This window comes from Phalacrocorax carbo, chromosome 2, assembly GCF_963921805.1.
Source record: "Phalacrocorax carbo chromosome 2, bPhaCar2.1, whole genome shotgun sequence".
NCBI classification, from domain to species: domain Eukaryota; kingdom Metazoa; phylum Chordata; class Aves; order Suliformes; family Phalacrocoracidae; genus Phalacrocorax; species Phalacrocorax carbo.
In genome coordinates, this window is record NC_087514.1 from 39,031,576 (window position 1) to 39,046,450 (window position 14,875).

Sequence of the window (14,875 nt, forward strand, 5' to 3'; positions counted from 1 at the left end):
CCAGCTGGTCAGCCGCAGCCTGCGCTGGTGCCTGGGGGTGTTCCTCACCAGGGGCAGGGCTTTGCACTTACCCTTGTTGAACTGCATGAGGTTCCTGTGAGCCCATTTCTCCAGCCTGTTTAGGTCCCTCTGGATGGCAGCAAAACCCTCTGGCATATCAGCCACACCTTCCTGTTTTGTCATCTGCAGATTTGCTGAGGGTCCACTCTGCTCCATCATCCAGATTGTTAGTGAAGATACCGAATGGTATTGGACCCAGTGTTGATCCATGGAGTACACCATTAGATACTGGCCTCCAGCTAGATTTCGTAGGCCTGATCGCCACCTTCTGGGCCTGACCATCCAGCTAGTTTTCATTCCATCTCGCTGTCTGCTTACCCAGTCCATACATCATCAGCTTCTCTGAGGATTGTATAGGAGACAATGTCAAAAGGCAATATCCACTGCTCTTCCCTCATCTACGAAGCCAGTTATTTAATTGTAGAAGGCTATCAGGGTGGTCAGGTGTGATGACTTTGTGAATTCTTGCTCACTATTCCTGGTCACCTCCTTGTCCTTCGTGTGCCCAGAGGAAATGGTTTCCAGGTTTGTTCCATCACCTTCCCAGGAGTTGAGGTGATAGCTCAAAGATTATCAAGAGCCTTACGGTTTCATGAATGGTAATTAACTTTGTCACTTTATCGTGGGTAGTTGACATGCTGAAGAAGTACAACCAAAAACAGTATCACTGTAGAAGTGAGACTTTTGGAATTAAATTACATAAACCTCCTTTTGATAGAATCTGGCATGTAATTGAATCTCTGGCAAAGATAGATACCCTCCTTAGTTTGAAAACCTCCTGTCTCTAGGTTATAAACTCAGTAGAAACACTCTAATGAAATGCTGTGATAGTATGGTTGTTATCCGCTTGGCTAATGTGTCTTCAGAGCACAATGTATGCCACTAAGGAAATGCATGTAATAGTTTCTGTGCTTGTGCACAGGGTCTGCTGTACTTTGAGCAGCGTAGTGGTTGCATCTGTTTCCTCTGATATAGGAGTGTGTATGTAATGCACACATGTATATGTGCATATATGTTTATTTTAAAATATACATAAAAGAGTATAGCTTTAAAAATGATAAGGTGGTCTTTTACACACACACCTTTACAACCCCCCCATATATACATATTGATAAATGTATTTATATCTTGTCTTTCTCCAAAAGGGGAAAATCTACTGTATCAGCCTTTCTCAGCCTTTGTGCTTTTTCCAAAGGAAGAAACATAACTTTCTGTGTTACTTCTACATTAGATGCAGCTATGCTAGGATGATTGTTGGGGCCCTTCTGTTATCATTTATGATGCCGTGTGTATACTTAATTCACATGCTGGTTGTACAGCCATAATGTTGTATGCTGCGTACACATTCTTTCCAAGCATGCATGCTCAACCCACATCACATGCACCTTTGGAGTTGTAGCCGATACTTTTTGTGCCCTTTAAGTTTAGCTAAAACTTTTGAAAATGGCTTGTTATGCTAATAAAACCTCTGCAGCACTTGGACCATGTTTACAAAGTTATTTTTAACTGTGGAGAAAATGAGAATTAATTTTGTATCCTGAGAGATACAGCACATGTCACTTGGACTCTGTGTTCATGGAATTACAGAACATCCTGGGTTGGAAGGGATCTCAAAAGATCATCTGGTTCAGCCTTTCCTGGGAAAGGGAACCTAGATGAGACTACCTAGGACTACCACCCTGTCCAGCTGTATCTTGAACACCTCCAGCAGTGGGGACTCTGCCACACCCCTGGGGAGGTGGTTCCAGTGGTTGTTCTCGGTCAATCTCTAACTGCATAGTGACTTTATGGTATGTACCTGCCCCTTCAGTGGTGAATAAAGTGCTGTACTAGAATGTGAATGGGGGTGGTGGAAAGATGAGCAGGAGTTTCCTTCTGCTGCTCTGATGGTAGCAGGAGGCTGGGTCAGACAGCTGGGAGGGCCTATGTCAGTGCCCTTGGAACCCTCTTCTCTTAGGGTTGCAATTTCTTCTCATTTCGGGCAACAAAACCACAGCATGTGTTATTTTTAAAATAACCCTCCACTATTCTACTATGTTTTAATTTCACATGTAGTTTTGTTGTATTTATCTTTTTGTTACCAATATAATGTATAAAGAAACAGTCAGTGTTGAATGTCACCTTGGTTTTACAATAGAGAGTATTTATTATACTTACTTCCAGATAGTTTTTTTTTTTTTCCTTAAGATCATAGAATCATAGAATAGTTTGGGTTGGAAGGCAGCTTTAAAGGTCATCTAGTCTAACCCCCCTGCAGTGAGCAGGGACATCTTCAACTAGATCAGGTTGCTCAGAGCCCCGTCCAACCTGACCATGAATGTTTCTAGGGATGGGGCATCTGCTACCTCTCTGGGCAACCTGTTCCAGTGTTTCACCACACTCATTTTAAAAAATAATAATTTAAAAAATTCTTATATCTAGTCTTATGTTAAGATATGAAGTTTTGTATTACTTTTATAGCTCTTGTATAAATTACTTTAATGAAAGAATAACAGATTGATGCAAAACTTACATTCACTCATTTTACCGGTACACTAAAAATCGTAGAAGGCTTTTGGTGGAGTTTTTTGTATCTATCTTTGGGGTTGTTTTTTTTAAACTGAGTTACTGAAAGTGTAGTATTGCATTACTGTAGAATAAAACTGGCTTATACCTTTTTTGGGGATTGTTTTACAATCTGATATTCTTATGTGAAATTCATTGTTCTTGTCCATGTAGTGTCTGAGTTTCGTGCTGCTGCTTATTACACAGCAAGTGCCTCATTTTTCCAATAGGTTCTCTTTATATCTTGTGTTTGGGATTTTTTTTTAAATATGAGAAGGATAACGAGTTATAGTCTGTAACTTAGTGGTAGATAGTAATCCACAATTTGGAAAAATACCGGAAATTATTTGATTAGCTTGTTTAAGTGTGTGTGCATAGACATAACATTTACCTGTATAGACTTGGTTTAGGAATATCTTAGAATACTTGTCTTGAATAAGAGCAGATTTAAATTTGTGTTTTCAAATCAACAGGTTGTTTCAGTAGTACAGTTAATGTTAGGTCATTAGTTTTCCAAGAACTGTGCCAACTATAATGTTGGGAGCACAAAACATGTATGAACATCACTGTTGATTTTTTACTTTTAGGCACTTGCATATTTTATATTTGCTGACATTGATAACTTCAAATTCTTTCTTTTGTGTATGTATATATATGCATATATATTATGGCTAATATTAAGTACATTTTATTTCTGATTTATCTTTCTGCATGTTTTTTAACCCTGGGATACAACAGTACAATGGTATTCAAGCAAAAGCTCTTACTAACAGCATAGTGGGTGCTGTAGGTGGGATAGTGACATTTCAGTAGCATGCTTAGTTAACTGTATTTAAACGTACCAAAAAAAAGTCCTCTATTGTAAATAACTTGATACGGACAGGATTTTTGTTATTGTTGAAAGAATTTGCCAAATCCTAATAGGTGGGTAGATTTCATAGTATCTTGGTAAGATATGTCATTTTTGCACAAGCTAATTTATTACTACCTTAAGACATCAGCTTGCACAGCTTTATCATCTCATTCTGTTACTTCAGTAAATTATGGAAGGTTGAGGCTGAAATCTTTGAGTTCCCAGCATTTGTTTCTGTGAATGAACATAAGCTTGGTTTTTTGCTATAAGAAACAAGAACGTATTTAAAATTGAACATATGCTGAAATGCTGTGCTATTTTAGGTCTTGGTTGCTTGCATATTACCCCCTTTTTTCCTTTTTTTTTTCTGAATGCTATCAGTGTACTGAATGATTACAAGAACTCACGTTTTCCTCTCCAAATGGGTGCTGTTCAAAACAAGGTGGAGAGAATTAAAAAAAAAGGCTAGCTGGGACCCCTACAAGTTGAGAACTCCTAACATGCTTGATTCAATCGTCTTTCTTGTCCATATGGCACGATGGAAAATGTGTTTAATGTATAGTAATTAAGGAAGTCAAATGGGGGGGGGGGGAATCTAAAGGTATGTGTTACTTACTTAGTGTTTGCTAAACAAAGCAGCAAAGCTGTCATTCATCATTTCAAAATTAATTGCAAGTTGATGCAGTAATAATTTTGTCTCTGCACATAACTTCAAATTGCTGGCATAATTAAAGCTGAATTTGGACAACAGTTTCATATTAGTACCTTATTAAAATTAGTATTAATAATAATAAATTAATATTATGTTCTGTCTATTATCTGCGGTTTTTCCTATCTAAAAAAATGCTATCCTATAGTTCGTACCATAAATTTTAGTCTAATCAGAAGTAACTTTTGGATTTTTTAAGACTATCTGGGATTCTGCTTTGCGGTTGATGCTCAGTAACTTTGGAGAAGAAAACATTTAGAAAGATTACAGTTCTACAGAGAAATTATTTTTATTTTGTAACAAGGAAAGTGGGAAATTAAATGTATCATAAAGCAGTTGGAGATCATCTTTTAAAAAAAAATGAACAAAGTAACAGCAGTGTACTACCATGTTTTGTTTGTAGTTTTCAAACTGATGTAAACTGTATTTGTTGTTTGAGAACACAGATTTCTTTATAATGATATTAGAATCAACAGATCAACATAAAAGAATTTTTGCTATGTATTGACTATGTAATTGTATTTCTGTAGCTTGTGGAGTATTCCAGTTGTGAGGACATAATCAGCAGCTGTTTGGAGTACTAATGTAAAAACAAATACTTAAAAATCTTAATCCCTCTTTTCTTTAAGGACCACTACACCGGGAGAGACTAAACTTTTAGCTTCTGAAGTCTATGATATCCTTCAGTCTTCCAACATGTCAGACATGGACAATGTGAATGAGATGAATTACCGTCGACGGAAAGCACAGTTTTTCCTTGGCAGCACAAATAAGCGTGCCAAGACAGTGGTTTTGCATATAGATGGCCTTGATGATTCGGTAAGGAAACCTTCGGCACTTAGGTGAATAAGGCATATGCTGTACTGAAATGTATTTTGCCCACAAAAATAATGTATTCAGGCTACTTGTGTGGCATCATCAATTGTCAGAAATTCCTGTGAATCGCATTTTAAATTGCAAGATATGTATAAATCTTGCATAAATTGAGCTTACTCTGAATAATTCTAGAAGGTGTTTTAAGGCGGTTTCCTTGATGGCTTTCTAATTACTCTAAAAAACCTGTTCTGTTTCCATCTGTCCTTATTTTCTCTCCTGTTTCAAGAAAGAATGGAAGAAACAAGGTACCTTCAGCAGTTTCACTTAAGGATATCTTGTGGTTGTGTCGGTGTGTTAAACTGGAAAAAGTTTCCTTATAGTTGTGAGAGATGTCAGACAATATTTTTTTTGATCGCTCTTCATTTAGAAATGCTGCATTTTCTTTGATCTGGTTTTGCTACATCTTTTCATTGTCTGTGAGATCTTTTCTACTGTAGTGACCAGAATGGCATTTGAGTTAATGAGGTCTCACTGAGTCTTTATGTAATGTCAGAATAACTTCTACGGATTTATCTACCATGCCCCTGTAGATAACACCCCAGGGCCATGTTTGCCTTTTTACGGCTGCCACACAGCATGTAGACTGTTTAAGCATGTTATCCACAAGTGCCCTCCGGACTCTGTATCTTCAGTTTTGTACCCGTTTTAAATGATCAGACCTGATCCTTTGCTTTGTTGCTTTACATTTTGCCAAGTAAGCGTGTCCACAGGCCCAATTTATCAACAGCATACCCGTCGTACTGTTTTCATAAGGCCATAGTTAATTCCTTTAGAAATAACATGCTGCTCTAGCTCACTTTATACAAAGTAAATATTTTTTACAGTTTTGTCCTTCCAGCACTTGCTCTGTCTAGAAAGACAGTGCTTTGTCAACACCATTGGCTTTTGTACTCTAAAGTTGTTTTAATTCAGTCCAATCACTTGCCTCCTGTTCAGTTTGTTTTGTTTTAAGCTTGTAGTTGATTTGTTTGTTCACAGGTATCTCCAAGCAAGAAATTAAATCCACTTCTACTTTGTGAGTTTAGATATTCTGGCTAGTCTGATTCTATCTTAAAAGTGTTTCTTTGTGTTCTTCGACAAACGGAACTTAGCAAGATTTGTGGAGCTTCTGTCTTAAATACTGAGGTAAAGGTATTCTGAATAAGTGTAGGATATTTAGATATTAGGCTCCAGAGAGCAAAACTGCAGGCTTCTGTAGTTGCCTAGAGCACGCTAGCATGTTTTCTTAGCTCATTGTTGAATAAAAGAAAAATCTGGCTGTGCGCTGGCTGGAGATGGCTAGTGTATGTAGCTCTGTATTTCATCAGATGATTAAAGAAATGTTAGTGATACTCCAGGTGTCCACCCAGCAGTAACATCTGTATAATGCTGTTTTAAATGTCAGGGTAAGTTGGGATGGGGAGAATGATGAAAGATATGAATGGTAAAAGCAGCTTAGTTTCATTCAACAGTTTATTCCTTACTTAACTAGCAAAGAATATGAGGTGGCACATATGAGTGGTAAAAGGCATCACAAGTAAACACAGGGCTGTAAATACTGTCTTCTCAGTTTACCTGTGTTTTGTCATTTAGATTTGAAACAAGAAGCTGCTGTTAGGAATGATTGCAAATCCTACAAATGCCTGTGGATTTTGAAACCTCAAATAGTAGATATGGATTATTTCAGGAAGGGAGGGGAAAGGTCGGTTCTTGTTTAGTGTGGGGTCAGATGTTTTTATTTTAAGATCTAATGATCAAATTTGACAATAAGCTTTAAAAAAAATTAAAAATGAAGCAGTATATTTTATTAGTATATGTTAGAGTATGGTAATCAGTGTTCAGTAGTCTAGCAGGACTACTTTTTAGACTCAAGGTGTGCAAGAAAATAACCTAAATTTCACCTGTCCTGCCCCATGCCCATGCTTGAGGAGTACCGTGCAGAAAGACGTCTAGATGTGCATTGGTGGGGTTTGTGCCTAACTGCCGTAGTTAGACATACTTTGCAAAATAGTGCAGCAAGGCTGGTGGCTGCCTGGCTTCCAGCTTTCTGCGGAGTCTGTGTGGACCTTGGTAAGTTTTGCCTTTAAGAAGTGATTCAGCAGTTACCTGGTCACTGAAAGCCTCATTTTGAATTAAACTGAGGTGCCTGTGACTTAACCTGGGATCTCAGAGTAAAAAGCCAAATTCTGTCACAGAATTGCTATACACCCATGTAAGCACAGATTATTTATTTAGGCTAATAAGCTGCAAATGTGTTGCTTCTTGTGTCCAGAAGTAGTTTTGACTTCCACTCATGCAAGGCAGCCTATCATCTTCGCATCAAATAATTCCTGTGTATGAGAAATGTAGCCTATCCAGCAATGTTACTTGTTTAACTGTTGAAAATGTTAATTATTTCAATACATAAACTTACACAAATGAATTGTTTCAATATATATGCTAAACTGCTAAAAACAAACAAAAAAACCCCAACTTGCGTCGGTTAGTTCTTCCAGATATTAAAAGGAATTTAATTTCCTTGTTGTGCATGAAACTGTCCCACATACTGAGCAGCAATTATTTAGTAACTAATATAAATATGCTTTGAAATAGCTTATTATTTAAAACCTTCCAGAAACTTGCAGTAAAAGTTAAATACATCATTATTTTGAACCTGCATAAGGTTGTCAGTTTCTTTCTGGTAGTGTTTTCTTTTTTCCCCTTCTGTGCTGGCAATCTCTCCGAGTATATTTTACTCCTTTTTGTTACAACCATCCTGTGCAAATATTAAAAGGAAAAAAAATTAATAGAACATTCTAAGATAATGTAGAACAGATGCAACTAGTACAGGTCAATGTAATGTTACAGCACAGTAGGCAGTATCACTTGCTCTAAACATAACATTCCATTGGTTATCAACCAAGTATTTCCCCTTTGAAATAAGAATTAAGTTTATACTGTGCAGCGGTGCCCGTCAGCTGCCACAGATGAAGCAGCTGAAAGATACAACAGCTGCTTTGATGCATTCAGTCAGTATGGAGGCAAGGTGTCTGATAAATAGCAACTTAAACACTAACTGCTCATCAATGAGCACTTCAGTCAATCAGACCTTAACCAGAGGGGACTGTTTAGCTGATCATACAGACAAAAACATTCTTTGCATTTCAGCACTTTTCTCTAATTATTTACAGTTGATTCCATCCTTCTTTGACTTCTAAAGTGTAAGCAATTTTTTTCTTTTTTTTGTGTGTGGCAGGAGAGTCTAATATTTGTGCACTAAACTGTAAGTCTTATTTTTTCGTTTACAAAAATGCTGTTGAGTAACCACCTGCGCTCAGACATACAGGAATTCCTTAAAAACTAATTGTTAGCATTCTCACATGGTGTATTATGCAAGTACTTCAGTTGTGGGGTTTTTGTTTGTTTTTTAGTCTCGAAGGAATCTTTGTGAAGAAGCATTGTTGAAAATTAAAGGTGTTATTAGTTTTACCTTTCAAATGGCCGTTCAAAGGTGCGTGGTCCGAATTCGCTCAGACTTAAAAGCAGAGGTAAGTGCTCAATAACCCTTCAGATCCTCACATTATTCCATTCTGTCACACTAAGCTCTTGGGTTTTTTCTGTGTACCTGCAGGCATTGGCAACGGCAATAGCATCAACCAAAGTTATGAAGGCGCAGCAAGTTGTGAAGAGTGAAAGTGGTGAGGAGGTAGGATATGTACCTTTCTAAACACCAACTGTTTTAGCTTGGCTGTATCTCTAATACCAGCACCTCTGTGCCCATAACATCTGATGCCAGGCAAAATGTTGTAAGTGGGAGTGCTACGCATACAGTAAAAGGAGAACAAAGGTTATCCTATGTCAGGACATGTATCCATAGAACAGTTTTACAGAACTTATTGTTCAGAAGAAGGACAAAAATAGTGTAATTGTTTCTCTCCTTAATGATATGAAAAAGATCACAGTGAACCTTTTTTTTTTTGGCTGCAGTTGCTGAAGTGTTCTTATTTAACAACAACAATAAAAGAGCTATGTCTTTATTTGATTTTTTTTTTCTTCCATGTTAAGCCAAAGCTTTCCTGTATATTTTCTAAGCATACTAGATTCCTGATACATAGTAGATTCCATTTAGATTCTTGCGGTATAGGGGGACGGGGAGAGCCTCACAACATACGTCTGTCATCCTGGATGTATATAGATGCGTAACTTTCATTCATTCTTTTAAGTTACAACATTTTAATTTGTTGTATTTTATCAGATGCTGGTTCCGTTCCAAGATACTCCAGTGGAAGTGGAGCAGAATACAGATCTACCTGAATATTTACCAGAAGATGAAAGCCCTACTAGGGAACAGGACAAAGCAGTGTCTCGTGTTGGGTCACACCCAGAAGGTGCAGCAAGCTGGCTCAGCACAGCAGCAAACTTCCTATCGAGATCTTTCTACTGGTGACTTGTATTTGGTGTTAAAAGACTGTGTGAATGAACCAACAGGGGGGCCAGTTTTCCATTGGCGTGGTGAACTGCCAAGTGCAATTTGCAATAAATCATCACAAAAATTTTAGATTAAGCAAATGTATGCTGCATTTTACATTTTATTGGACATTTAGCCTGATAGGGCAGGGGTCAAAGGACAGAGGTCTCCAATCAAATTGTTCTTTCCTTTGTTTTTCATGTAGATTTTATTGCTTCACTTTTTAAAAATGGGTCCACTGTTATATACCAAATGTTTATGCATATAGAGCTTTAAGTTTGACTTCACATGAAACACGTTAGGGAGAATCCATTTAACTCAAGTCTCAGGGCCTCTGTGAAAGAAAATTCTTAATAGCTCTAGCTGTGCATTAAATAAAATGCCCTTTTGATTTCTGCATCCCTTTGGACTAACGTTACTTTGTTTAATTTTCTAGATTTTTACTCCAGAGAAAAAATATAGTCTGCCTCTTTCTTTGCCTTTGTTTTTGCCAGCCATGTTCACAGCATGAGCACGATGTTCCCCTTTTGCTATTAAACTAGAATCACTACAGACTTGAAATTTATAACCCTTTTATGTATATTGATTTTTTTCCAGCCTGCCCTTAACCATTGGAGTGATTGAGGTTAAGACATAAGGGATTGAATAAACACAAATATGTGTACATACATTGTACAGTAAATAAACTAGAACATACTTGTAATGATGGGTGTGACTGACTGATGTACCTAACTAACAATACCACTGACTGCTGTTTAGGCTAGCTGGGAAGACTGCAGCAAAAAAAGCTGTGATTTAATGTAGTGATGACCCTTTGCAGCCCTGTCTGCAGAGAATAGAGGGAAGTAGACTGTATTTGGTTAAGAAATTGTGTTCATTGTTAGCAAATATTTAATGGTAACTGAAACTTTAAACTTGAAGAATAAAGCAGAACGGAACGCCTCTCTTGCCACAGTGCCACACTCATAAATTTTGACTTTAACCCTTTTTATTTTTTTACCTAACAAATCTGATATGTAATTACTGTTCCCTCCTAATGCCTTTCATGAGACTCCCATGAAAGTACATAAGCTTGGATAGGCTTAAAAACGTATACAGACAATTGGCTTTACCTTGTTACTTACAGACAGTTCAGGTTTAAATATGTCTTGGTAATTTCTGTGACCAGAAGTCATAATAAAAGTGAAACTTCTGTAGGTGGAGAATAATATATATCAGAGCTGTTAGTAAACACTGTGTGCCTGAGAGGATTTGATACACAGTGCTTGGAATCTGCAGTGCCACTGCTTTGTTGCACCAGAGAAATACAGCAGAGAACTTTACATAATGTTACAAATCTCATTATACAATGCTTTTTTGTGGTAATGTATTTGCTATATTAATTATATCTACCACTTGGAGAATCAGAAAAAAAATTGTAATGCATCAAAGTTATTCCCCTGTGCCTATGCATAAGGAATTAAAAAAAAAAGATTCACAGGCTGTCATAATACTACAGCAATGCTGAGGAAATGATAATGTAAAATAGTAACGCAGGTCAGAGTTCACCCACCCAAGTTAATTGTCATTCTAGGATAAAAAAGAAACAAAAGCTTGTTGGCAGACTAGATGTCTCATGTTTTTTAATATATCTAGTTTATTTCTGATTCAGGTTTACACGCACAGATTGAAAATACAGGCTTTTCAGGGCATGTATTGCTTTAAATATGTAATACTTCTCATATTGCTGTCTAAAATGTTACAGTACGAAATGTGTTTGAAAAGTCCTCTGTTCTATAGCCATGAATGCAGAGTTTTTCTGCATTAACATCTGTTTGCATTTGCATTACAGCACATCTGTTTACTAAAAGACTACACCCTTCAGATATTAATGGTTCAATACCAGTAGGTATTACAGTTTGTTTGTGCATTTGGTATGTAGGTGTGCTTTTATGACAGTATTGCAGCTCTTGTAGAACAGTTTAAGGCATCTGTAAAAGTTTTTGAAATATATTGTAAAATAATAAAGGATAATATAACTAAACAAAATACGACTGGTGCCTTTTTAGATGTCTAAACAAAGGCTGGTGCCATTTAAATATTCCAATATTCTTTTGAGCTACTTGTGGTATTAGAAGTACATCTTTTTCATCTTTAATTTCACAGAGAGGAATATAAATGTCCAGTGATAGTGAGACCTTTGCTGCATATCACACTGGGGTGTTTTATGTATGTTTAGAAACATGCTTGCATTTTAAACAAAGTTTTTGTAAAAAGTAGGCAAGTAGAAGCTGCTTAAGGACATCATCTCGAATTCATTCTTGGGCGGTTTTTTTTGGACATCAGCTTTTTTTAATAACTGATGTTGTGTAGGTCATATTTCATTAGGGAAATCAAGAAGAATCAACATTCCTGGAGAACTATCTTATTTTGAAAAAGAAAAAAAAAAGAAAGACACCGCACACAGTCATTAATTTTATACTTGTACTTTTTCAGAGGTCATATTAAGGAGAAGAAAGCACTTCAACCTAAGAAGATGATTGATTTTGCAGTAATTTTTTTTTTTAGAGGCCTCCAAACTTAAGCTGAACTGGCAGACAGAGCACCGCTATTGCGTTGCACTAGTTGCAAAGTACTTGATTGCCAAGGAAGCCACTGCATAGATCATGGTTTAAGCTCCTGAATTGCCCTATGGTTATAGCCGTGTGCAGCATAATAGAATAATCACTACCATGTTTCTTCATAATAAGAGTAAATGCTGATGGGGTAGGTAGAGGCAAAATTGAGGCTCCTAACTGTGCCTCTGTGAACAGCTGTCAAAGCACTGCAAGCATTCTGCGGTAGTGTGAAATACAATATACTCTGGCTTTCCCACTCCGCAATCACCTATGGCTTATTCCGTATAAAAATAGCTGCTGTTGCTGAGTTTTGCCACAGGCCATGTAAGCTGATGGGGAGAGTACTGCGTGGGGCTAATCCGGAAGAAAACATTGACTACCTAGGCAGATGCAAACTGGCAGGTGTGAAGTACTCCTGTAACTGCCTGCAATGGAAAATAAAATGTGGGTGCTCCTTTTTTTACCTGTGAACAATGCTCCAGCTGTCAGCTAGCAGGGTTTAAAAACATACTTAATAAACATTAGCACCAGCGTTCTTTGCGATTGTCATTTTGCAGAAGGCTGGACTATATAATCCTTCCTGTTTCTTCACCTGTACCTAATTATTCTGAGTTCTTAGAATGGGAACAAATCTATTCGTCAAAATTAAGGATTGAAAATAAAACGAAGATGGATGAGAATAACCTCTCAGCCCATCTCCGATTCTGACTGTAATTCTTCAGGAAAAGTTGAAAGTATGTTATTTGGCGAAAGGGGGTGAGTGGTGGGGTCACTGGAGACTTCTTCAGTGAGGTGCAGCATCTAATTAGCCTCAGGGGTGAGACTGGCTGTTAAGATTCCTGCTCTAAAGCTTAATATAAAGCTGTTACGAAAAGAAATTGTCCTATTTCTCGTAGTTCACACGGAGCAGGCAATGCTCTACTTGTTTACCCTGCTTTACATGCAGGTTTTAAATAAGGTTGAAAAAAGCTGAAATTTGCAGTACTTTGCATGTATATTAGTTAAAACATGGAGAGCAAGGTCTACCTCTGTGAGCTGATGCATGTGCCACATCAGGATTTACACTATTTTTAAAATTTCTTCATGTTGTTGTTCATTTATGTGCACGTTGCACTAGGCTTGTTAGTGACTGGAAGAGTTAGAGCTTCCCCTGTGGAATAAATTAAGATATATTAAAGCAGTTAAGGTTGTGTGGAGATAGAAAAACATCTCAAAGATGCAAGCTCTTACCATGTTTTTGTGCCAGTTGTCATGGTAGAAGTTACTACATCAGTACCTGAAGGCTGCTATCTGGATCCAGTCCTCAGCAGCTCGGTCTCTTTGTGGCTTGAACACTGCACAGAACTTGGTAGCTAAATAATCTCCAGCAGCACCCCTGTGTTTAACACTTGCCTACGGTTCAGGTCAGCCAGCAGCGTTTGTGCTAATCTCACCAGCATTTCTAAGGAGCTGAATAACATCAGAACTAGAACTAAACTTCATATGCGAAAAGCGCTCCTATGCCAGCAGTGTGTGGCAAAATGTCTGCTTGGCATGAAAAGGGTCTTTAAAGTAGCAGATATAAAAAAGTGAATACCACAAACCCACCATATGACAGCATTGTTGCTTTCATTTCCTATCGGAGCACTGAGTTAAGCGTAAATACTGAGAACAAGGGAGTACTGCTGGTTTGAAGTAATGCCTTGCTGTTTCATACCGCTTCTCGTTGAGGTCCTGCAGGGACGTCGGCGCGCTAACCCACCAGTGCAGGGAATTGCCACATCAGCTTCTCCGTGGGCATTGCCCCTCTGGGTGTTTGCTTGTGAAAGGGGAGAGCGAGATGCCGCATAAGCACGCGGTGAGCTAGCAGGGAGCAGCCAGCACTGTTCACACCTAACAGCCCACAGAAACGTGAACATCCGTAACACGAGGTCTTTACAAGGTTGTTTTTCTACTACCCTCATTTTACAGACTGCACGACTGAGTCCGTCTACCCAAATTGCTCAGGCATCCTAAGTGCAACATTTTGTGAGCTGTCTCTGATTCTTAGTTCATGCTTCATTACAACAGTAATCTGAACTGTCCACCATTTTAAGAGAGGCCTTTGCACTGTGTGAACTCCTTTGGCCTGGAGTAGAACAGTCAAACCTGCCATATGCACCTTCCCTTATTAAGTTATACATTGGATTGCATTGTGAGCCAGGCAAGGTTGAAAGCCAACTTTCTTCTCAAAATGATCCTTACTGATTTGTTGAAGTTCTAAGTAAGAAAGAACTTTCAGTAACAAATCCCCTTTCTAGTTTCCAAAAAAATACTTAGCTATCTTTACATATGTTACGGTGTATTTCAAAAGCTTTGCTGATTTATTTCAGCAGTGCTATGTGCAATACATGCCCGCGGCATTTGCTGTCTTCACGTATGTTAAAGCATCACTCCGACAGTGGTGTTTACACCCTTTCCAGCAATTAATGCCATTAGTGATTTTCTATCCCTGAACACTTCCCTAAGAAGGTGTGATCTCCTTCATAGACTCCCCATGTATACACCATCACACAGCTGATACAAACACAGTATTTCTTTTCAGTTACTTTTCAAGAGCATGTTTTAGTTACGCTCCATTCCTCCCTCTGGATCACAGGTTGAAAATGATAGCACAACCAGATGTCCCGTTTGTCGTGCGACCTTTTGGCCATGCGTCCTTCGCTGGGGGAGAACCCGGGGTGCGTTGGTTTGTATTAAACTCTGAAGGGCAGGTAGAAGATCCAGCATAGAGACTCCTTTTTTGGACAAGGGTGGGAGGGAGGGGAGGGAAGCTGGTTCCCAGAGAAACA

The 14,875-nt window shown here is 38.1% G+C and overlaps 1 protein-coding gene across 4 annotated transcripts in view; it reads left to right on the forward strand.

The window, feature by feature from the left end:
- ARMC1 (armadillo repeat containing 1) overlaps positions 1–11,496 on the forward strand; it is a 33,462-nt gene extending 21,966 nt beyond the window's left edge. For all 4 annotated transcript variants that reach the window (XM_064442633.1, XM_064442631.1, XM_064442630.1 and 1 more), the window contains exons 4-7: positions 4,796–4,985; positions 8,432–8,548; positions 8,632–8,706; positions 9,256–11,496. In XM_064442633.1, the coding sequence (XP_064298703.1) occupies positions 4,796–4,985; positions 8,432–8,548; positions 8,632–8,706; positions 9,256–9,447 (574 nt within the window). In that variant the 3' untranslated portion in view covers positions 9,448–11,496. The remainder of the gene's footprint in view (positions 1–4,795; positions 4,986–8,431; positions 8,549–8,631; positions 8,707–9,255) is intronic.
- Positions 11,497–14,875: the final 3,379 nt, after the last annotated feature.